The sequence below is a fragment of the Solea solea genome, chromosome 13 (genome assembly GCF_958295425.1).
Source record: "Solea solea chromosome 13, fSolSol10.1, whole genome shotgun sequence".
Classification (NCBI taxonomy): domain Eukaryota; kingdom Metazoa; phylum Chordata; class Actinopteri; order Pleuronectiformes; family Soleidae; genus Solea; species Solea solea.
Window position 1 is genome coordinate 23200499 of NC_081146.1, and position 25643 is coordinate 23226141.

The 25643-nt window shown below is 40.9% G+C and overlaps 1 protein-coding gene across 1 annotated transcript in view; it reads right to left on the reverse strand.

Annotated features, from left to right (window-relative positions):
- Nucleotides 1-25643, reverse strand: part of si:ch211-113g11.6 (uncharacterized protein LOC559008 homolog) — a 40014-nt gene that overhangs the window by 9404 nt on the left and 4967 nt on the right. Inside the window, exons 2-10 of the mRNA XM_058646994.1 lie at nucleotides 21632-21771; nucleotides 19264-19326; nucleotides 13425-13520; nucleotides 13058-13163; nucleotides 8477-8584; nucleotides 7353-7492; nucleotides 5739-5917; nucleotides 4439-4547; nucleotides 4027-4234 (exon numbers count right to left, since the gene is read on the reverse strand). Of these exons, the coding sequence (XP_058502977.1) occupies nucleotides 4027-4234; nucleotides 4439-4547; nucleotides 5739-5917; nucleotides 7353-7492; nucleotides 8477-8584; nucleotides 13058-13163; nucleotides 13425-13520; nucleotides 19264-19326; nucleotides 21632-21771 (1149 nt within the window). The remainder of the gene's footprint in view (nucleotides 1-4026; nucleotides 4235-4438; nucleotides 4548-5738; nucleotides 5918-7352; nucleotides 7493-8476; nucleotides 8585-13057; nucleotides 13164-13424; nucleotides 13521-19263; nucleotides 19327-21631; nucleotides 21772-25643) is intronic.

A 25643-nucleotide genomic window follows, 5' to 3' on the forward strand; every position in this document is an offset into this window, starting at 1 on the left:
AGGTCAACACCAGGAAGTGAGCTCCAAATGCAGCTCAACTCTTTGTCACACTAATGTGACTGGAATAAACACAGTGAGAGATGATTTGAGTCATGTTTTAATGGACACCATTAAGCTGCCCTTGCACACGGCACCCCTCATTGGTCATGTTGGAACAGCAAGTGTGCATTTTATATATGCAAGATCATCTTCTACCGCTTGATCCTCCACATGCGGGTCGTGGGGGGGGGGGGGGGACGACTGGTGCCAGTCTCAGCTGACATACACATATCATGCCAACAACTAGCCGACACCTGTGTGCAACTCTTCAGTTTAAATGACTGTATTTCAGAGCGAGTAGAATGAAAAGTAATTTACAAAAAGCCAAAGATAATACCTGCTTCAAAATTGAAACATCTCACCATGTTTGTTGAAATTACACATCCTTCACATCCTGTTAGCCATTATAAAGTAAAGTTGTCTGTAGCTCTCTGTGATAAACACGACTAATCACTGATTTCAGACCAAACACAATCATTTCCCTCTTGCAGTTGTGTGTACGCGTGTGTCACAAACAATCTCCAGACGCTCTCGTCAAATGTGAAAAGCAAAGTATAGTTTATGTCTGACAAGAAAGAAGACGATGAATATTAACATCGATTCTGACTTGTCTTTATCTGATCATTTAAATAAGTGTAGTTAAGTAGGGTTAGGAGTGTCTACTACTTTGGATGGTTCAGTCTTGGCAGAAATTCTGGTTACAGATGAGCCCAACATCTCTACCAAAGTGCAACAATTAGACAACAAGCAGTCTAATCCAACACAATTCCTGCCAGAGAAAGCTGCTGGCACACAGAAGCTGTGACATCAGCACACATATAAATTACAGGACTTCTGAACATGGGCATTTAAAGTTCTCTTCAGTCTAATTAAACTATATCAAACAGGACAAAAGCACTTTATAGATTAGGCGAGAATGCAAGCTTTACCAATCTTTAACCGAGGGAGCCCCATTGAGAGTGAGCTCATCCCCCTCATAGATATTTATTATTGGAGCAGTCTGAGTGATATTGACTCTGCAGGGCAACCATACTAATATCATATTGCCTACAAAGATTAACTGTGTGGTTTGTGTCTCCTAGCTCGTCCGTCTGAAAGAATAAGGATATTAATGTCCCAGGGCTACCCAAAATGCATCTGCTTCCATTTGGACGGTTCCAGATCATGAGGTGGACCCAGGCGTGCCAATTCTACTCCTCTGATTGGTTTAGACACTTGTAATGCTGCGATCCATCAAGACGAGCTGTCCATTCGTCTGCTTCGCTCGCTAAAGATTGGATTATTTTAAGACGGCAGCTTCACTCCATCATCCGCTGTTTGGAGTTGCTTATGCAGACTGATGATCTTGAGCTGCTAAAAACCCTGTGAATATTTATAGTTGGCATCCTAAAGTAGAGGTGATGTAGTGATGAGGAGGACGAAAAAGGAATGGGATTAAACTCGAAGTCAAAGACCTGCAATTACAAGCAACATGAGACACAAGAACGGAGTTGCAACTGAGATCTTGCATCTCACCACAACTAGGAAATCCAATTATGCTTTAGAACTACACTATATGGACAAAAATATTTGGCCAAACCTGTTAAGTATTGAATTCAGGCTTTGGTCTCTCAGCCCCTTATCTCCACTGAACGACAATCTTAACCCTTCAGCATACCAAGACACTTTGGACAATGCTATGCTTCCAACAGTTTGAGGAAGGCCTTTTCTATTCCAACATGGCTGTGTCCCAGTGCACAAAGCACGGACTACAAAGACATGGTTTGATGAGTTTGGTGTAGAAGAACTTGACTGGACTGCACAGAGCCCTGACCTCAACCTGACCATTAAGCATATGTGGCATGAACTGGAACAGAGATTGTGAGCCACTAAAGTCTTCCAAGAAGAGTGGAAGGTGCACTAAAGGTGCACTAACTCCATATTATATTAGTGTATATGTATTTGAATCCTGGTCAGGTGTCCCAATTCTTTTGTCCAAACAGTATATCTGCATAGGAATGAAACAGCTGATAGATGAGTCATTTCAGTCTACGTGCTCTGCTTCTTTTGAGCTGAACAGTTTTCCAAAAATGTGATTGGTCAAACTATAGTCACGGAAACCAGGACACTTGGACTGGGAGTGATATCAACTCAGAATTGACCACGTTGAGTTGGATTTAAACCGATTTCAGGCCACCAAGATTTAGCAGCACTAGTCTATAACAAGTCTCCACATGGTGTTTTGCACACACTCAGCTTAGCCACATGTCCACGTTGTGTCAAACTGACCTAATGGGAAACAAATCAGATGGAAAGTAAAAGTCGCAGAATTATTGACGCCAGTGGCAGCCATCTTGGATTCCTTGGAGTAGGAAATCGAACCTGAGACGACATTCCAGTTCAAACCTCTAATCAGGACCTGGGACATTCCGACTTCTGATGACAACTGAAAACGCACCTGTAGACACATGATTACGGAATGACGGCTAATAGATGTAGTTTTTACACGCTGCTGCCTGATAGATAAATAAATAAAATGACATATTCGGTCAGTGTGAACAGGCCAATCTGTTCTTGACAACTGCGACTCAAACTGCTCTAGTTTCTTTTTAGGCCAACACACACACAGAGACCCGTGGTGGTTCACCACTCTTTCCTCTGCCTCTATGAGTGACACAGTTAGCGAACCCAGCAGAGAGACGACGTCATGTTGTCATCTTAAAAAGAGCAATTTTTTTTTTTTTTAAATAAATGTGGAGAACCAACCCAGAAAAGCTTGATGAATGACACTCATGTATCCACAGCAACAGCAGTGCAGCAGCAGCAGTGGCGGCAGCACTCGATACATGTTCACTGTTCAGTGGACTTCAGAGTGGTGAGACACTCGCACACACATGAGCATATGACTTGTGATTGTTGCCATAGTAATCTCCCCGTGGCACAAGGCAATTTTTGGAGTAACATCTTTGGGCATTAACAGCGCCTCAGCAGTGCTGCTTTCATCAAAGCGAAACAGTCTTGTCAGAGCCGGGAGCCATTTGAGTAGGATTTGAGCATTTTGACTGTGTCGGTTTCCCACATTTTCCACCGTTAAGATTTTTTTTCAGTTGTGTATTTAACTGTGCTGCAATTTTTTTAACAACTTGAGTCTTATTTCAGCACTCACGGACATGATATTTTCTTGGTGATTACAGCTTTTTTACAACCGCAACTTAATTGCTTGGAACAGGGCAAAATCACTTCAGTGGTTTTAACATAGGCTGTAATTATACATTAATTTGTAAACAAGTGGTCTGATTTTTCCATATTTACAATGAAATAGATGGTGGCAAAGTCCATGCAGAAAGACCCTTGTCTTGAAACGAGTGTGTTGCAAACCCGGGTCTTCTTGCTCCATTGAGAAGTGTTAAAAAGAATTTGCTTATAACCTCAGGATTCAGTTTTTACATCTAGTTTAATGTCACAACGTTTTCGAGCCACAGAAGCAGTTTTAATATAAAATGTTTATTATCTACTTGGCACAAACAGCGGGAAATGGCACCACATTTTGGGCAGACATAGCAGAAGGGAACAGAAAGTATTAGCTGCTTCCAGGCATAGATTTTCCTAAAATTGAATCAAGTGGTTGTTTGTGAGAATGACAGTTCGATAAATGTCACGTTTTCAAGAAATTGAGCCATGTGAGAACAAAGCAGGAAAATACCCTGGAAAGTTCTCATTGAGCAAGTGCACTGCACTGCTGGTGAGTAAGAATATTTTATGTTGAATAAGGTTTTTCTGCCAAGGCTTTGATTTATAGAGTAACAGCAGGAAAAATGGGTTGGCTGTCAATTACATGCTTAAAACGTCTTACTTCCAACTGCCTTGAGACGCCTGCGATCCCCATGATGGTAAGTGAAAGACTGTTAGTACAGCGATCTCATAATACTATAATGTTCAACGGAGCGGAAATCGACTCGAGTCAAGTACACAAAGACATTAACATAAACAAAAGACATGCACACCCACCTGTTCCAAGGTACAGGACGCTGTAGTGCTCATCATTGACTGCGAGGACGATGTCCGCCACGGTGTGAGTGATCTGGTCGTCTGTGGGCAGGTCAAGTGGAGCCACACCAACAGGCCGGATCACATCCTCAATCTCTGGGTGGTATCTGATCACCCCGAGGTTCTTGATGTCATTGTGACCTCCTGCCGTCGAGTTTTTGTGGACACACTGAGAGGAGAAGTGATGAAATCTTGACTAAACAAAAACACCCTTCAGACAAAGACCTCAAAATTGCTTTTTTCCTTTATTAACTCACTTCAATATTTTTCATTTTTTGGAACAAACGCTGACTCATGCAGTTTCTTCTGTTCTTTTTTGTCAGTGATTTTTTTTTTTTTTTTTTTTTCAGATTGCTGAGACAAAAAAACCTACCATTCCAGGGCGGCTGCCAATGAATGAACTGCTGTAGCCCTTCAGTTTACTCGTGGAGAAGGCCTGGTCAATATCTTGTATAGAGTAGGCACAGATCACTGTTCTTCCCCTGCAGACAGGAAAGAAGAAAGGATAGTAATTACAGTACATCCACAATGAAAGCAGGGAAGGTGGGTTAAGCGGGACGTGCGGGGGAACAACTAGAAATTAACCCTTAACCTTTTGTGACTCAGATACACTGATACGACAGACAGGAGTGAAATAACCCCTTCACACTGGTAAAAAAAAAGTCTGTTTAAATGAGATTTGAATAATAAATCTGCATTTAATCGGCATTCACTTCCACGTCAAATGATTCTACAATGCATGTGAGGTTTTATCAGCTTTGTGGGCCCAATCCCATTACCCCTACCCACTAGTTTACGGTATTTACAACCAATTTTAGCTTAATGACAGTTGACATAAGTCTCCTTGAATTCAATCAATCTGGGGAAAAAACTCAGTTTGCCTCAGAGAAATCTCACTTTTGAGAGCTAGTTAAGCTCTTACACTTCACCTTACTCCAATACCTCAACAAGAGATAGAACACGCTAATGCACCCATGAATGCACAAAATGACGGGTTTAATACTGTACTGTATGTCCTGTATGTACAGGAACATACATATACATAACAGGAAAGGGAGAAATGGAATTGAACTTTGGTCTTCCTCATATTGTCAGTGATGCACATTTCTGCATCACCTTGTTTGAAGTGAACCTTACTTTTTACATCTTGGGACAAAGTACAATAACATCCTCTGACCCCTTGTTATGGGAATTTGTAACATTTCAATTCACTCAAAAAGAAGAAGACAGAAAAAAAACAGAGGGCAGACTAACCGCTGTAAAATGGATGGTGTTTATTGCCTTTTTATAGCAAGGTTCCCCAGGTTATTCCCACAAATTCAACTGTGAAAGGGGCCATGGTCAGGGTATCCATCTCTACTTAGTCTACAAGTTGTTTGTAATAAGGGAATCAGTAGAAGCAGCCCTTCACAGTCACTGCAAAGAAGCACGGCCGTGATTTAGCTTTCAGTTTGAGTACACGATTAAAATTAGTCATCATCTTCTTCAAATCCTTTGACACCAGCTGCAAAGGTTGCGATGAATATAGCTAGAATGGTTTCACTTGGCTCCATCGAAGACGGTGTGTGTGTGTGTGTGTGTGTGTGTGTCAGTGCTGTGTGGGTGGGTGGATGAATTACTGTTTGGTTCTTTAGTTTTTTTTTCACTGACTAAACTGTGAAGTTCCAGCTCACCATGGGTTGGAAAACAGGCCGTACATCACACCTGCCCTCTTGTCCTGCGCCGTCAGCACCACCGCCTGCCTCATGTTGTTGTACTGTTGCTGGGTGTTACCTGCGCCACACATCACCCGAGCCTTCATGAAGGTGGTCCACGAGTTTTCCAGCAAAGCTTTAATGCCCCCTTCATCCACCTGGAAGTAAAACACAACGGCAGTTTAAGCCTGTCCCACACTAGAGGACAATCTGACAATCATGGGTGCCTTGCAACAGCAATTTGGGCGTGAGCAGAACCCCGAAATAACCGATGGGAGCGAGTTGAATGGGAAACAGATAGTACTTTTAAACTTGTACAAGCCAAGATGATTCCGTCTTCTCAGCCATGACTTTATCCACAGTTTTTTTTTGGCGTTTCTCAGCACAAAACATCGCACGCACAACAGCTACTAACTGACCATGCTGACCATCCGCCTCTATGTCTGTTTACATTGTGAATCCACGTTAAATCCTGCAACTTTTTGTGAGATCCCAAATCTCAAATTTTTTGTGTGCGTGTGGTCCTGCGTCATGAATGGATCGTCTAGTCTGTGCTTACGCAGGATTAAAACATTGATCAGTTACAAAGTTGTGTCTGTGATCTCCCACGTTTTTAAAATCAAGTCAAATTTGAAAATCCTCTCATGTGGGGCAGGCTTAAAGGATTTATACACAGCTAGCATACTTTTTTAAATAACAAGCATACACGTAGGTCCAAAGAAACAGGATTCTTAAAATTTCTCATTTGAAGTGGTGGCAACAAAAACTAACTTTTACCAAACGTTGGCTGTTCACAAATATATAACCCCCACTTTACTGTCTGTTAATATGAAGCTAAATGTAGCCACTAGCTAGCCTAGCAGACTAAAATTAGGTAGCTAGCAGCAGCTACTGTCTGGAAATGTGCCTACAAGCACTTTCAAAATGGACTGCTGTAGTATTACAATGACATTTCTGGCATGAACATTGATTAAAAATTAAACAAATATATATATATATATTCTTCATGGTAATCAAAAGTCAACATTTTAATTTGAAATTAGATGCACTCAAGAAGACCAATTAACTAGTTATTTGAAACATTAGCATGTAATACAGAGAAATTGATTTAACTTATATATATATATATATATATATATATATTAACCAGATTTTATCAACTTTTAATTGGTGAGTGTTTCTATCCAGTGTAGCAACATTAAAAAATAATGCTTTTTAGAACTTTTTAGAAGCCCAATAGTCAGCACAAAATTGAAATAACACATGAACATGGCTAAGTGCTTAGAAAAAGAAAAGAAAAAAACCAGTGCAATGCTCATTTTGTTTAATCTTCCTTCAGAACATTTGGGATTTGTTGAAACTTTAAAGCAATCTGATCCTTCATCTCATTCCATTAGCCATTCACTGAAAAGCAGTGATTTTCTTTTGAAGCATCACTCGTGTCAAATTTCCAGGCTTCTAAAAATAATCTCAGAAAGCAGTCTTTGATACCGCTGCTCACAACTGCTCATAGATTCAAACTCATGCAAAGATCTGGATTTTAGCTACATTTGCACAAACGCTGGCATGTGAGTGTGTGAGTGTGGTGTTTACCGTGCAGATGCGACCAATGCGGGCCCTGTACGGTTCCTCGTCCACTCTGGCAGTTTTGTTGAGCTCACTGAAGAAGAAGTAAACCTCCTTCTTGAACTTCTGAGCGGACGGGATTATGGCTGCACCAGCAAACTGTGGATCTGTGCGATGAGAAGCATGTTACCTGAGACTCTAGCCTTGTTCTAAATCTATCTATCATGTCTTCATGTAGTCTGATGCAATCTTTTCTGTCTGGTTTGATGAGGTACTGACAGGTTTTACCTGTAGACTGCATCTAAAAATAGACCTAGTCTTTTGAAGCCCAGGAAGTAGGATGGAAGTATCAGTTGGTTACAAAAAAAAGCAAAAAACTGTGTTTGACTGGAAGTTAATGAACTTAATCACTAGTTTCAGGACAATCTGTAGATTATGTTCCCATTTCGATTGTTTGTCTCTACCCTGTCTGTACCCTGCCTTTCGCCCTATGCCAGCGACCCTCATGTGGAGGATAAAGAGTTAGATGATGAATAAATTAATGAATGTTCCCATTTAGTGAAGAATACATAAAGCATAGATACCAGTATGATTGGCAGCTAGTGTCATCCATTAGGTGCCTTGTTGCAAATAACGTCTTTGAACTCCCACTCGGAAAAACTGTTGGGGCGCCAATCAAATCGCAAATCTTGTGGATTTAAAACAGGAGTTGGTTGTGCAACTAGACGATTACGCCCATTTTTATCCACCAGTAGATTGGATCTCGATGTGAAGTTGACAGGGATTCAGTACCTCAGTGAACCACACTTTAACAACCCTTGTACCACCGCTTTAAATCATAATAACAAGCATTTAGAGTATCATTTAAAGAAAAACATGAATATTAAATTGTATATCAAATGTTTAACACAAGAGAAAATGGTAGATATACAGTTTTTCTGATTGGTATTTTACTGCTGCACATAATGTGACACCACAACATAAAATCCAAAGTACGTAAATGTTATTTTATCTCTGTACGGCAATAACCGTTGATGATTTACCCAAATCATTATTACCCACCATCTCCATGTTCATTAGTCTGAACCTGTAAAATTTCGGAGCAAAACTCCCTCCCTCCCTCCTTCCCTCCCTGCCTCCTTCCTACTCACTCAGCAGCCAAACGTTCTCCGTCTTCAGGAGCTTCTGGGGGCCAAACGTACGCCGGATTGTGCCGGCATGACCTCCCACTGATGACATAGCAGAGTACAGACTCCCATCTGAGACAGCGTGGAAGAGACAAAAGGAGAAGGGTCAGCGGCGTGGGCGCCAAAGGAGAAAGGGAGAGAGTGAGTGTGATGGATGGGTACAAGGTTGAGCGGGATAGGAACAGAGATGGGGGAGATGAAGACACATTAAACACCGAGAGGGACAAAAGGAACGAGATTGATTCTGTTTGATCGCACATGAGGGCGAAGGAAGAATAAAACACAGTGGGAGAAAATAAGACATAAAGGCGGAATAGGTGACTGTATCACTGAGCAGCCACCAATAACCATGTTCTTATTAAAGCTCGTTCTCTGCAGCGAGTCAGAACGGAACCGTTTGAGCTCGTGGCAGTAACATCTTAATGAGGACTGATTGTTACTGGAAAATGGTTCAATTCAACCAAAGGTTCGGCTCGTTGCCTCAGCAATCGATCCCTGCGCGGAGAAGCATCCCACCGCGCGAGATAACCTCTCGCTAATTTCCAAGAGTCTGTACAAACAATCCATCTGCATTAGGCGGTTTAACAAACAGTTTGTTTGTCCCTCGTCATGCGCTGTGAATACAGAAAAGTCTCTTCATTTGGAACATCTCTGTTTGCTTAATGTGGCCGTGTACTGTTCAATAATCGCACAGTTAGGAGACACTTTGTGCATGGAGACGACTCAGTGAGACACTAAAGCCCCATGATGTGAATTTGTTATTTGCAATTTTTACTTTTCATTCAGTCCTGCTACCAAAACTAGCTCCATTATAGAATGCCTGCTAAGGGGAAACGTACTACCAATTCTAGGGGTCGTAACAGTAACAATTTAGGCAAAATATCTCATTGTGATACTCTTAATAAAAGGACAATAACATACAGATCACATCAATTTTCAATGTATAGGCATAACACAGCTAAGCATCTTCCTTCTGTGCTCTTCCAGACGGTCTGAGGATGTTGTGTGGAAATGTGGTCAGATATTGATTTGTCTGAGACATAAACTGAAGGATACATTTACCTCAACACTGATGGAGAAAGCTAAACCTGCAGGGCATTTACATGCAGTAGATCCAAGAACCTGTTTTATTCATTTTTCCAAGCTGAACATTGCTGATAGGACATTCGTGTTTTAAATAGGCAGGTAGGAAAAATAATTATCTGGTGGTACATGCTGCTCTGGAAACAGTTTGTGCACTCGGTTGTGTAACAGCTCTATTTAAATGGTTTTTTCCTCTCCTTGTAAATGGGCAGATGGCTCATAACTATTGCACATTTGGCACCCGGGGTGGTGTGATTCCCTGGTGATGTTACACGTGACCGATTTTATACGTACGAAAATCCTCACAACTCGCCGACTCATCTTTGGGCTTTTTGACCCCCACGATGTGCAATGTACATACTAAGCACTGTCATGCCACCCTTCAACCTCACTTCTCTTTTAATAAAAAAACCCACATCCACAGTGTGAATAATTTCTTACAATCCACTGCAGTAAACCTTGATCCGTCCACACTGAAGCTGCTTAAGGTTCTGATGTCCAGTGTCAGTTCTGGCTGAAAGTCAAAGCTCACACATGGGCAACATAAGGCTCTAGAGCCGGATGTGGCCCACAAACCAGCTTTATCCGGCCTGCGATGTCCCCACAGGTTACCTCAAGTTGACTCTTGCTCAAGTTAGAAATCGACTTTGCGATATTATTAATTGTGATGACTAAGATGAGTGGTCAGAAAACAAAAAAGTTACTTCCGAGTGATGCGACTTAACCACGAGTAGACAATAAAATTCTCTTTCACAAAAATTGGTTCAAAATCTGATGTGAAGAGACAATGCTCAGGATCGGTGAGCACTTTACAAAGTTACTGCAAATACAGACCTTCAGTTTGGCACCATCAGCATTTAACTACTGTTTAACTAAACACCCAGACTTTTATTTTGAAAGGAGTTACCGGAAAGGACACAAATCATTGAGGTTACATGTCACATTTTGTATGCATTTTTACTTTTAAAATTTAAATGTTAGGCATGTTGAATATAAATATAGGTAATATTAGATTATTCATTTCTTTAAAACCTTGTTTTTGTGGCCCTTCGCTTGCTTCATTACGATCAGTGTGGCCCTTCGGAAAATATTTTTGACCACCGCTGCACTATATGGACCAAACGGGACTTAGATATCAGGACAAATTTAATCTGCCAACACAATAACAATGTCTCTGAAAACTGTTGGTGCTCTAATTTGTATATACCTTTTATTTTTAAGAGCCATGTTATCATATTCATTTATTTACATTTTTTTTATTACTAGTATCTTTCGTTGTAATAAACAAAAACAGAAACCTTCACAGCTCAGGTTGCATGTAGTTTGTTTTCCACCAAATGACTGAAACAAAGTAGACGATGACTTAAAACTAAAGTGTCTAAAATTGTATTGTTGCTCACATTTTTTTATTGCAGCTTAATTGCTATTGCTATAGTGTATATCGTTTTAAGACTTTTCTGCCCTGCATCTGTGTTACTATTCTATTCTAATCTGCTAGAAACCCAGGGCATTGCTGTAAATCAGCACAATGCTTAGTCAATTTTCACTGAATAAACAATGGTTACATAACACACGCTCTTGTTCCGGGTAGACTACAAAATGCACATAACAGCAAAAGCACCGCACAGTTAATTAAAAAATGCTAACGCATCTATTTTACGGAGAAAATGTCTCTTTTAAGTGCCGCGAGGTCCATCAGATGAAGGCATTTACTCATTTGCAGGTTATGAATAGAGACTGTAAATAGACAAAATCTCTCCTGGGAGCCACAAGTATCGCTCAGCAGCCGAAACAAATGAGCAAAGTTATATCTGCACTCAGCAGGATCGCTAGATAATTAGCTAATTGTTGAGTCTCAACTGCAGGTTGATGAAAAGGTTTTTTGAGCCCCTCCCACTAGACAAACACAGATAGATGCAACCACATTTCATATGTGACAGAAAACCAGAGGCTGATAATTCTGTTTATTGTCCCATTCTCTTTTAGACGTGTACGGCACATGCAGCTGCTCAGTAGAACAGCCAACAGGGGGTGTCTTCTCTCTCTGAACTGTTGTGTGATTGATTTATATGATGCTGAAAGATTATTACGGAATTATTCATCAATAACAACAAAATATGAGGCCTATCCCAGCGTTAATGTTTGGAAATTAACTTTGTTTCAATAACAAACTAATTTGAGAAAGTGTTTGGTGCAGCAAAAAGAAAATCTTGTTTTTTTATAACTGCTTTTCTGAGCTACAGAATAAGTCTTTTACTTGTATTTGAGGCAAAGGCCTTGCTCTATTCAGGCGGACATCTTGTGCCACCATTTTTCAGGGTTCCCACACCTTGGTTGCCATCAAATTCAATGACTTTTCAAGAACTTTCCAGGACCTATTTCCTCAAATTCAAGAGCCAAATGTGCTGACACAGCTTAAGATACGAGGGCAACTTGTAATGGCGTCCACTTTTATTGATTTGCAGCATGCTCTGCATCTGGACAATGATTGTCCTTGGGATCTTGGTCAAAGTCAGACTTTGTAATTGTCTTTGGTGAGACGAGATCTTGGAAATTTGCATTTCCCAGGCATCACGTCGTCATTTGCTCTCTAGTCTAGAGTCTATGTACATCAAGCATTGCAGGGCATGAAACAGTGGGTGGTGTCTTAACAAACCAATCGAATTCACAAACTTTCAAGGATTTCAAGGAACGGTGGGATGTGTTTACAGATGCCTGAACAGACAAAACAGCCAGAAGAACTGGTATATAAAGGCCAACATAGTTCCCTGACACACTTGGGAAAGGAAGGCGTGAGAAGAGGAGCCAATGTTGCCCGCATCAAATTCAAATCACAGATGCTAGCCTACAAAGTGCTCCATGGGTCTGCTCCCACCTACTTAAATGCTCTCATAAAGGCTTATGTTACCCCTCTACTACTCCATTCATCAAAGCTTGCCGCACAAGACAATCCAGACTCTTTTCCACACTGATGGAATGACCTACTGAGCACTACCAGAACAGGGACGTGTGTCCCTGTCTATCTTCAAGAAGCTCTTGAAGAGCATCTTCTGTCCTAGCACTTACCTCTGCACAATCTCCTTCCTAACTAGTTGATTTCTTTCCAGGACTTCTTCTACGTAGCTTATTCCTCTTTAAATGTAAATGTAATGTTACAATGTGCGCTCTCACTGTAGATGTGACTAGTTCTTACACGCTGGACCTTTAACTGACTTCAGCTTCAGCTTGTTTAGGTTATTAAACAGCTAATAATGTGTTGAAAATGCAAGATAAACCTCGTTCCATCTTGATCACAGCTAATTTACCTCAGCTACACCTCACTCCTCCTCTTATTACCCTTGTAATGATGTGGTGTTTTTAAGAGCGGGTTTTTTCCCTTTTATTGTAATGATTACGTTACGTTTAGTCTTTTGACAAATGTACTTTTCTACAATGTCTCACGTTTCCCGTCACGTCTGTTACCTGCAGGCAGGCTGATGGACTTCTGGGACGGGTACGGTGGTGAGATGTCAGAGGCCGAGCCTATCTGTCCACCGCCCTGAACATCAGTCAGCACTGTGTCATTAACCTGCAGAGGGGAAAACACAGTCTTACACTGGAAATCCTGTTTGCAATGTCTTTTACAAGACACAGCAGTCTGTGTGGGCTTTTGTTTGCCACCATACCTTTGACAATAAATAACCCCTGGATTCATTTGAACCATTTCATAAAATGGGCCCCCCAGTAAATAAATTAAAGCAATTCATCTTGAGATTGTTCAGGCTTTGGGTTGAAGCAGCACAGCAGTAAAGAAGAAAGTTTGTTGTGCTGCAGAGTAAGAACCTCTTACCAGCATCCAGCACCTCGGGCTCCCAGCGTTTGTCCCGCATACGATGAATCTGTCGTTTACTTTCTGAATGACAGTGATGAAATTATCGCACTCCAGCTGTGGGAGAAAAAAAAAGCACAAGGGTGAGATGAAAAGAGAGGGACAAAGGCGGAAAATGAAGAGGAAACAGGAGTGTGGGGGAGGGCAGAGAGACACACAGATTGGGAGAGGGATTAAAGATGCAGATAGGCAGAAGAGGGAAAAATTGGATGGTGTGTGGCGGAGTGATTAGAGAGGACAAGACTGCACAAAGGGAGAGATAAGACAAAGCAGCGAGCCAGGGATTGAAAGACGAACAGTCGAGGAGAACAAGGTGAAACGGAGGGACGGAAAAACAAAGTGTAAAAAAAACATTATGGGAGGAAAAACTGAGAGGAAGATTTTGTTTTCTGGCAGAAAACAAAGCAGGATTTAAGCTTTGCAATACTAAATACACATCATTTATTCATTAAGTAAAACAATTGACCGCTTCCCCCAGGACATCACTAAAAGGAGAGTGAAAATGAATATGAAATATAACCTTAAAGTTGGGTGCAGCCTGCGTTGTTGAGGTTGTAACTTATTATTATGCTGAAAATGCAACATTCAAACAAGAGGCAAACAGGCAACAATGATATCACCAAGGCCAAAAGTGTGTAGGTGGATATGTAGGCGAGTGGGTAGGATGAATACAATATTATTATTATTGTGTGTGTGTGTGTATACATGTTCTTCTTTCTACACTTGGATTATTCTTCTGAGCAAGAGATTGAGTGGTTTGCAGAAGCTGCCCATGTCGTGTCTTGCTGGAGCCAGTGGGTTCATTTTAATTGCAAATTTCATTTCTAATTTGGGGAAACGCTGCTCTCATTATTATGTTTCCCCCCGAGGCATTGTGCTGTATTGTATTGTTGTTTTTTTTTATTATTATTTCTGTGTTGTAATAAATGAAGCTCTTGGGCTCTTTAAAATACAATGCTAAATAGATTACCAATCCAGTATCCATCTCCATCGTAGAACATGTCAGTTTCATGCATTTGTTATCAAATAACAAATAACTCATCAGAAATTGGTGAGATGAACCAAAAAATTATATAAAAAATACATTTATAGGATGTAATGCCTGGTGTAAGTGCATCTCTGTATTTTGCAGTAAACGCTAAAGGTCATATTTTACACACACGTCCCCTTAAACATTTGTTAAAGTTCATACCTATTTAAACGTACATAACCTGCTCAAATACTATGCAAACCAAACCATCTACCTCACCTACTGAACTGTGGTTTCCTGCATTTAAGGCTGGGAGTTTCTCCAGTCCAGTGTGGGATTGTTGCCCTCACTGTGGTGTTATGTCAGACTGCTTTATCTCTAACTTGGAAAACCCTGTGCCATTTTTTTATTCCCGCTGGTTTTATAAACCTCCGGGACAAACTGTACGACTAATTCATATTTATGTGCGCACACTATACGGACCGATGCTCGGATGCGATACTTCTGCGAACATGCCGCCTATGTCGACCCTATCCACGTTGAGGAGGTGCGATGAAAATACTGGAAAACGAAGTAGAGTCCAGTCAAACTCCCTGTATGTGCAATCCCATAATCTGATTCATACCATAGTAATAATAGTGGGATAATATTATCCGAAATGAGATGTTTACATAGATGTTATATGTCTTAGCAGAGTCCTCCAGAATCAACATTCTTATCGTGTCACCAGAGTTTAGTGATCTTGACTCCAGTGAAATTCTAAAGTGTGTGACACAATAACTCAAGAGAAGCTACGTGATGCTTTTCAAACGCCTGATAAAGTTCTTGTACGGCTACAGAAAACGTTACATAACAGTCTCCGTAGGCTGTATGTGTCCTGATCCTTGGGAATATAACTTCTTTTAAAACCAGTGAATTGCCCTTTTGTAGAAAACTGCTCTGAGGTACGTCTCATTCTAAAAGCCTCCCGGTGAGAGCGGCTGGCCGCTTAGGACCACGATATAAGGCTGATTTATACTCTTTATCCTCTTGACACTCTTGATAAATGTCACTCGGAGAAATGCATTAAGTCGTGTGTCATTTTCAATTAACAAAAGGTTTAACTCTTACTGAGAGGGCAACAGGACAGGACTGAAGAAGTCATGAGAGAGTGAAGTGACTGTCTTAGAAGAGCACAATAACACCGATAATTCCTTTTTTTATTTATCCCGTTATGAGGCTTGGGGAGAACTGCAGGACGCTAAAAATGCAATCAGGAATCCGTTATCCTGACAGGACCACAAGAGTTGATTAGATTAGAATCCAAAAAAAAAACTTTAAAAAAAAGGACTTAACAAAGGGACGCTTAGATCTGTCAGGAGAGACCCCAGGTGTTTCCTGTTCCTTGAGCCCCTTTTCCAGCTATGGTCCCAGCTCGCCTTTGCCTTCGCACAGCACGGCACAGTTTGGTTTTCCACAACAGAATAGCACCTACTCAATTAGGGCGGAGTCATCACTGCACAGCTGCATGAAACTGCGAGTGACTAATGACTTGTAAAGCAGTTGTTTTCAGTGTAAGTGAATCATTAGAATCAGTTCATTAATAATATTTGTGAGGCTCCGTCACAGATAAATACACCAGACTCCTCTGTTAAATATTGACATTTTAGACATTTCCCTGGCAATTGTTGGAGATTACCACAAGTTCAGCATTGTTCAGCTTGATTCTTGTGTCGGACGTCTCTTCCTGTGACCAATCAGTGGCCAGCAGTCTGGCATTGTCACGCATAATATCGCAGCACGAGAATGTCAGCCTAGGACGCGAAGACCGGGAGCAACCGATGACCCGCTGTGATCAGAGGGTTGGATTTCTATTTTACAGTTGCCAAAATTGATGATGTCAGGCTTTAAAACAAGGGCAGGGTTGTTCTAAGATTTGGGCTGAAACTCTCTCTCTCTCAAGCAAACTGCTTGAACCCGATGCTTGGCTTGTGACAAATAAAGTTCTTTGTTCTATTCGAGCCTTTTTGTGTCAGCGGAGTCTCTTTCTGCACCATCATCTCACCACCTGTTGTTATTTAAAGAAGGAAGGCCCGGGAAACAACAAGAGAAACTGTCAAGTGACGACACTTTTTCCGGTGTCAAACGATAACTCAGGCTTTACTGTGTTGACTTTTTAAGAAGTGAGATAGTGGCTCGAGGACGTTATGACAACAGACAACACCAAGGCCTTGGAGACACTTTGGGAATGTCTGTCAAATCAGGTGTTCTGTGCTACATAAGGTCTCGTTCTGTCTCATCCACTGTATATCAGTGACATTTGCTATATTAAACTGCCGCCTAGGGACAAATACATTTTTCTTGCGTTTTACTGATATTTAAAAGAGATTTACTACTTCATTCAGAGTGATGTAAATCTGCCAATGGCAGACTCTCTGAAGTCTTCTGCTTTTAACCCTTACAGCTCACATGGCACGGAGGGGGAATTATACACAACTCCTTATATGGACATCCTGGGTGTTTGTGCTTATATGTCACATATTCCAGCTTTAAAAAAATATTTTTTGTTGTTTAGTCAAAGTTATGATTCGTTTCATATTGTGTTTTTAATCGTGATATATAGTAGCAATAATTGTACAGAAGTCACAAAATAGACGTGTTTTTCTTTTCTTTTTGTTAATAAAAACGAGCCAAGTGAATTTTGAATTGTGACGTGTTTCCACATTTCACAAATTCAATGCGATTTTAAACATTTTTAGTACTTTTGCTCAGGTGTGTTGCTATAGTTGGTGAAAATGGAAGAAATGTTTAATCGGATTGCCTAGGTTGTGCTGGAAAAGAGGATATAAGACACTGTATGTTGTACATTCTTATACCGTCTGTATATACCGTGTGTGATAACATAGTAATGGAAAAAAACAGCCAAAATGCTCTGTGTTCTAAGGGTTAAAGAAACACAGGTGGCCGGTTTTAGCTCAGATGTCGGTGACAACACTGAAATAGAGAAAACCAATAGATATAAACAATATAGAAACAATATTTTAATATTTTTCATCCACTTACTGTTTCCCACCTTATTTTAAAGTCTGCCCATGAAACGATCTATAATTGATAGAACTGTCTGTGTGAGTAAGTTCTATTTTATTCAGCTTGGAGAAAGCCACAAGACATTTGATTGTGCACATTGTATAATGACAAAAAAACCCAGAAAACCATTCTACCTCTGAATTCTGTGAATAATTTGATGTTCACTTCAAGAATAATCGTTCATAATTAACAGATAAATGGCTTCTAAAAAGGAAGAAATGATTTTCCTGGGTGAAAATGATTATATTGTTAAAAGTAAAATGAGTTACTAAGATGGTGAAAGGCTTCAGAGTAGAGACGGTAAAACATGGTCTGAATGAACAGCATAGTCACATAAATTCACATCGTCTTGAGTTATGATTGTGTTGTTGTTGTTGCTTTGGATTTTGTTATTCACTGTTTGCAGGAGAGAGCCCGACGTTGACAGTTGTTCACCGCCGCGCTCTGAAAATGGGGAAAACTCAATCACAAGAACCTACACACCTCATTTCACATTCCTGCCCTCAGAAGAAGTGAGGAAGTGCTCGCTCTATAGAGATACATCTGGGATACAGTTATTCAACAGCGAGGTGTCATCCTGTGTGTTTGTGTGTGTGGGGTGTTAAGGAAGCTGCGCGGGCAGCTGTAGACCCGAGTCCAGGGTCAGTCTAAGGGCAGGGTCGTAATTTCCTCTTCCACATTTCATCATCCATCATACAGACTCCATGCTGATAACTGCACGCACTCACTTCCACACAGACTGTGTATACACTATACCCAGTCCAGTTGGTAATGTGCGATCTTGAAAGAAGACGGTAACCGTGGAAACTTGCTCAAAGACCACAGCCACGTTAAAAAAAAAAAGAAGAAAAAAAAGAGGGCAAAGAAATGAAGTTGAGATCAAGAAAAAACGCTGACTGATGCAAAAGCTCGTTTGAGCGTGAACGGAACGGCAGGCGTGCACAAGCAGAAACGTGAAATGTGTTAAGTACTGCATGCTCCCCGGCCCGGGACTTAAGCGATTGTGAAATAGTATATGATGACATTATCAACAGATAGTAAAACATAGCAGCAGCTCATTCTGTGAGTGAAAACACTCGAGTCAGAGATGAAGAGGGAGGAAAAACTTCAACTTACCAAATGTCAATACCAAAATCACAACCTTGAGTATTGATGGCTACAATATCAGTAGTTTTTATATTATTATTATAGCATAGTATAGTATTATAGTATTATAGTATTATATTCTGGGTCATTGTGGACCACTGTGTTTTTACAGTAGCCCACAATGGACAAACTAAACATCTTTTTGATGTAAACTGCAGGCTACATTATGTTCTCCAACACACGTGGAAGGGAAGGATGAGGTGAGGGATATTCAGCTGCTTCTTCGGTAAATCTTACACACTGTACCTTTTTAAGAAGAGGAAATAGAGTTGGACTTTAAATATGTATGACACATGTATGTATGTATGTATGTATGTGTGTGTGTGTCTGTACAACATGCTAATTTGGTGGGAGGAGCTCAGGACAGAGCGCTTCCATCTCAAACCTGTGGATAATTCCTCACTGCAACTTTAAATGATCTGAATGAAGTGAACCTGAACATTGCTTCACTAACCTCACAACAGTGTAACTGCAGAGGACGACGACAATGATGATGATGATAATGACAAACAGGATAATGATGATGATGATGATGATAATGGTGATTTACAAAATGGAGGCGGCTGACGATGCTCTGCACCACTGATGGATGTGCTGACAGTGAGGATGTGCCTCTACCTCGAGTGGCGCAGCCTTGGCCTTGCAGGTATCAATTGCAGTCTGATCAGAAGCCGCTGGGATCTGTGGGAGGAAAGACTGTTGAGTTCTGTGCCAACAGTTGTTTTTCCACACGGCTCAGTTTCAGCATGAAAACAGTGACCCTGCTGCTGCTGCTGCTGCTGCTGCTGCTGCTGCAAAAGACAGTCAATTTCTATGACTGACTTTATCATTTATTTATTCATTTATATGTTCTGCTTGTGTTTTCCCATGTACTTCACATTTCCCAGAAACTCTTCCAACGCTCTACCACACATGACTTTAAGCTTGAACTGCAGCACAAATGTTTTTGCTCGTGTTTACCGACCTTTTCGAAATGGACCATTTTTGACCTTACATTCGGTAATTCTCCGACAGAACGCTGCCGACGCTTTCTCACTGTTTCTCTAGTTAATGTCATGAATATCTTTATTCACAGATTCATGCATGTGGATATGCAGATTGAATATGCAGGCGAGGGACGAGATACTGCACATTTGAGCAAGCTTTGTATGGGATTAGATTTGTATCAATATTTTTAAGAAGCAAATATCAATTTAATCGTTCAAAAGTATTGTATTTTATTGTTTGAAAATACACGTGTTCTTTGCGCTCCCCAGTTTGTTGTTTGCGCCGATTCTGACCATGGGCGTGGCCTTAGGAAGCTGCCTGCTGATTGGCTCCTGAGTTTTGGAGCGACAGCCTCAATGGAACTCATTCCCCACGTTTTTTCGGCTGAAATCCGACAAAAACAAGCATATTTTCAAACAATAAAATACAATATTTTTTAATGATTGAATGTTTTCTTTGCTTCTTAAAGTGTTACAGTGTGACATTGACAGTAAAAGCATTTGCAAGTAGCTTTTTTGATTCATCTGCATTCAATAGAGACAAAGATGTGATCTTTCTAGCTTGGAGGAAAATAGAGAGTCCTTGATGTCGTCTATCAACTGCAACTCTATTCTCCTGTTGCTCATCAGAGTGTGAACATAATGACCAAAACTAACTGGGAAGCTTCTTATTCTTATTGCTACTCAGGCGGTGGAAAAACCACAGGTGCAGAATTTAAACACAGTCTCCTAACAGTGGCTGAATGTCATTTTAGTAAAAGTGTAAGCATATCTTTTTTAGCAGATAGCACCGTCCAAATCAGATGAACAAAGTTACCACTTTTTAATCCTATTATTATCATCAATGTAATTGCTCGTTATTTCATTTCACACTTTCAGAATCTCCCCGTTGCTCATTAGTGCTCGACACACTGCACCTCAGCAATCACAAAAAAAAGGTGATCATTTAAAGAGTCTTATTTATGAGCCATGAGTTTCAGTCAGAGGATCTACTGAAGGGCTGTATTAAATGCTTGTCAGTGACAAATAAGGCCTCTTTTTGAGCTGCAAATCATGCAAGGTTGTTCATATGTAGCATGACAATAAATAAAAGACATTTTCTAAAGACTTTTACTATTTTCCATCCCTATTTTTCCACCCACAGCTAAGCATGTGATCAGTCTGAGGCAGACGGCCCTTTAGGTGTCATTTAAATGATCTGTTTAATTTATCAGGCTATTCATTGCTGTCACAGTGCACCACACACACTGTGTAATCCCAAGCCTACTGTATGCTGACACCATTAGCTCCGTGAATTATGTTTTCTGTCCTCACAGACAGAGCTTCATTAATGTATTCATGACTCGGCCTCCGCAGCCTTTGCTCCTTCTCCAGTGGTCTCATTTCTTTCTGCCCTCTGTGGTTCAGTGTTCCGCCCTCACAGCGGAGCAGAAAGCCATACCTGCGCTTATCTCACTCCGCGATTGTTAGACGTCAATGGGGGTAGATTTATATTTAAAGATAATTACATCTCTTTGCCCGCGACTTCACGAGGCGTCTCTTCAAACCTGCACACAGCTAATCACACCTCGTTTCATTGCGCACAATACGGTCAATCAGCGACTTTATAAGCAAAGCAGGCAATCACATAAATTAAATAACAAAACTATTCTTACCCACCATCATTTTTGATATGTGAGATTATTTCATGCTGAATAAAGTAGTTCTGCCAAGAGTTTAACTGGGAAATAAAGTGATATTTGTACATTTAATGCTAACAACAGCTGGTTTGTGAGTAGACCAGCGTAAATCTAAAAGAACGGCAGGTTTGTGGTTTGGTATCTTGTGTTTCTTTGCTTCCTTTGAGGGTTACTTTGCTTTCAAATTCAACCCACTGTCAGATGAGTTGGCACACAACCACATGACGCCTGTCAGCGTCTGTGTTTCTCTCAGGCCTGATAGTATTGCCTGACAGTCTTACGTTACGCACTGCACCGACGTCCGGTAAAAGTAAAGCATACCTGCAGGTCGCGGACCCCTCTGTCAGTGAACGCCAACACGTAGATCATGGCCTGGCCTCCCACGTACAGCGTGTCACTCCCTTGGTCGTGGTACATGCTGATGTAGTTCTCAGGTTTACCGAAGTGGAACCTGGACGGCTCTGTGGGTTAGAATGAAACGTATTAGAGCGGGTGAACAGACAGGCAGGCAGACAGGCAGGCAGGCAGGCAGGCAGGCAGACAGGCAGGCAAGAGCCTTGCTCCGGTACATTTTATTGTCGTTGTTTGTACATCAACTTTGGATGAGGAACTAGAACAGAAATAAAATAATTCACACTCATGTTCACACTTATGGTCAAGAGTCGCCAGTCTGCTTATCTTTGGAGTGTGGGAGGAAGCGAGAGAACTTGGCGAGAACACACACACACACACACACACACAAAGAGAACACACAAACTATACACAGATATGCTCTGCTCAAACTGGGATGCAAAAGTTTTTGATGTGAGGTGACATTAGTCTTACTTTTGCAGCCATATTTGTTGCACTTGTATAAGGAAAATATGTTCTCTGGTATTACGGTTACTGAGCTGGAAAAAGATCTGTATGAGGTTAAGAATCTGTTTTCCTTGGGAGGCTTGGCCAATTCAGACAGCATCACAAATAATATAATAACTTGTAGATGTAAAAGACAACCAAATATTAAAAAATAAATCTGGTAATCTGATTCAAAAAGATATCCCGTTGGATCTTGAAGATGATACGATGAAGTTGAACAGTTTAGAGAAGATCCAACAGGATATCTTCATCTTCATGGGTTCTGTAGTAAAACAAGTGATACACCGTGACCTGTGGCTTGCAGGCGTAGTGATACAGGTCTAACATACTGATGGATAGTGGTTCTATTGTTGTGTTGATGTGTTAATTTAATATATAATGTGTTAATTTAATATATACATGTGTGTTTGGGATGCAAAACTTGTTAGTTCTGTGACCCTGGCTTTCTCCAGGAACTACTTTTCTCCGCTCAGAACTGGAGAGACTCTGAGAACCAGAGAATCCGCCCCGTGCTTTGAATCCTTCTGCAGCTCATTCAGTGCCTCAGGTGCAGGTTGTAAACGATGAAACTCAAGAAAAGTATTTAAAAAAAAAAAACAAGACTAGATTTTATTAAAATGGTGAATGTGAATGTTTTTTTTTATAGTACATTTTTGCGATTCACCCATTCATACACACATTCAGACAGTACTGTATATCCAGCTCCTTTTATCTCTCACCCACAGCTGGCACAGCCATCAGGGGCAATATTCAGTTCAACGTGAAAGGAGCCAGGGATTCTGAGAGTATAAGTTGTTTTTCATCATCACGTTGTCAACAAACTTAGCATCGCCAGAAGTTACCAAAAAAGAACCGGAAGTTACCGATGCCGATGATGATGTTCGCTGTGTGTTCCTGTGCTCTGGAGGCGTGGCTTCAGGGGGAAGTCTGAAGAAAGGGCCGTGGACTTTACCCTGCTCCAACAGTTTTTCCAGGATCTCCAATGCTACCTTTAATAATTAATTTACCTAATGAGAGAGGTGGATTCTCTTTTATCTCATAAAAACAATTATCTTTAAAATCCCATTTAAATGTTGGGGAATCAATAAAACCAACAGGTACTAAATTCATAAAATGGAGGCCAAACACAATAACAAAAGGTCAGTGCGTTTAATTGAGTTTCGTTAACTGGATTAAAAAAAAGATAAAGATTTGAATGCACTACCATCCTCAGGCAAACTCTGATTTCCAATCCGATAATTAATCTTTAGTAAATGTAGAGGCGCTAACTCAAGGAGCAACTGCAATGAAGTGCTATCATTTCCTAAAATGGATGATCTGATTCTGAGCGTGTGACTGTTACTGCTTCAGAAACATGGCTTTGGTGAAAAGGGCATCTGGTAGGAAGCATAAATACCACTGACATCATCATGTGGGCAAATCCCATCACAGACGGTCGGTTGAATTACGCTCCGTGCACCGGGGGAGAATCTCTGAATCATCCATACAGTCAGACTCACACATTAACCTACACTGCAACTGTGCCTGTGTTAAGGATGAGTCTCGACTGACTGCAACCTTTTTAAAAAATGTGGTTCTGTGCTGCAAGAGAACTCGTTGTAACCTCGTGTTACGTGCTTGTAAGTAAGCATTAAGGTTTTAAGTCATTTTATTGGCCTGCTATCTTTTTTATCTCTTCTGTGTCAGGCTAAATTAAATCAATCAGCTACAACACTTTAGAAAAATGACCAAATCTGAACAACAGAAAATGCACCAGACCCTGATCCGGTCAAACTTACTGAGTCAATATTAAAAATGCTTTTGCCTTTTCAGAATAAAGAGGAGAGGTGATGGTCATGGTTAAATATCATTTCTTTTTTAAAAATCTGAACTAAAATGAGACTTCCCGACTGACAGCAGGCAAAGATAAAGTGGTGATCACTGATGCAGGTTGCTACCCAACCAAGTAAGTTTCTATGGCAACAGGGGCCCTCACACATCTTATTGAAGAAGCTTAAGGAGCAGGGCAGGAACAATGAGTGCCCATATGGTTTAGGGGTTGAGGACAGAGCACTGTATATATATATATGTATTAAGTCTATTCATTTCACTGTGAGAAGAATAGACCGTCGTTGGTAAAGCACACTGAGACGGAGTGGATGTTTGCTCGGGAGGATAACAAGCAGATATTCACCGCATGAGTCAGCCTTTGTTGATTCAGTGACAGACGAAAGGTTCAACTTCTGTCAGACAGACACACACATTCTCACCAAAGTCAAAAATGAAGACCCGAGTAGATTTATTACACGGGAATCCACACTAAACAAGGCAATGTGAGTTGTTGCAATTTGTACAACCGGTCAAATCCCCTGTTTGTGCATGTATTTTTGGGCATTTAATTGGATGCAATTGGACGACCACGGGTGTGAAAAGTGAGAGTGACAGGGAAGACGCAGGTTCATAGAGCGATGAGGCGTTGTTACAATTGTAAAACATTAAAAGTTGCTGGCAAAAAGCTTCTTCATGGAAAAACTTTATTTTCGTTTTTGTCCTCTAGACAGGTGCAAAGATAAGTCTGCAAGTTTGCAACTACGACCAAATAATTGATGATACAATACAAAAACTTTTGCAGATTCTCCGAAGGTTTGTTTCTTTTCCACTCCGCCAAGGAGGTTATGTTTACATCAGTGTGGATTTATCTGTTTATCTTATTCCTGTCTACAGTTCTTTATGGATGGGTAGGTGACGACCCATTTATGTTACCAGTACATTTTGGTAGGAATCTGCCCACTGATGATGTCACGAAAGAATATTACATTTTACATTGGGCTAAACGGACTAAACTCATCGCAGACACTCAGTGACATCTTAACAGATCAGTATGGTAAAAACTATAAGCAAGTACAGTTCTGTACAGATCCACAATAGGCTTCCGGCTCCGTTGGATCAAAATGTGTAAATCACAGGGGACAAAGTGTTTCAGTGTTGGCAGATGTCTGAGCTCTCTGAGTGCTCTTGATTGAGGTCGTTTTGCGGCATAAGCAGTCGTTGCCAGTGCTGCAGTAAAGATCTTTCCAACTGAAGGGGAACATGTACTAGAAACAGCTAATGCAGCCTTCTCTAAGTGTGGAGACAGTGACTGGAGGAGGTGCAGAAGTCTCGTTCTCCCTTCAATCTTCTTCTTTCCGCTTCTCGCCACAGTGGATCACCTGCCTCCATCTAGCCTTATCCCTTCGTGTCCTCATGTCCTCCACAAACCTTCTCTGTGGTCTTGTCTTTTACTGCTGCCTGGCAGCTCTGGCACGTGACCGAACCACGTCAACCATGACATCTCTTACTCTAGAGATGGACTCTGAGCTGTCCCTCAAATATGCTCATTTGTAATCATCCTGAATATCTCAGCATCTTCTCCTCTGCCACCTACATCATAGTTCTCCCGCCACTCATTCCATTTGCACTATGCTGAAAAGGTTATAAATAAATAATCAATAATTAG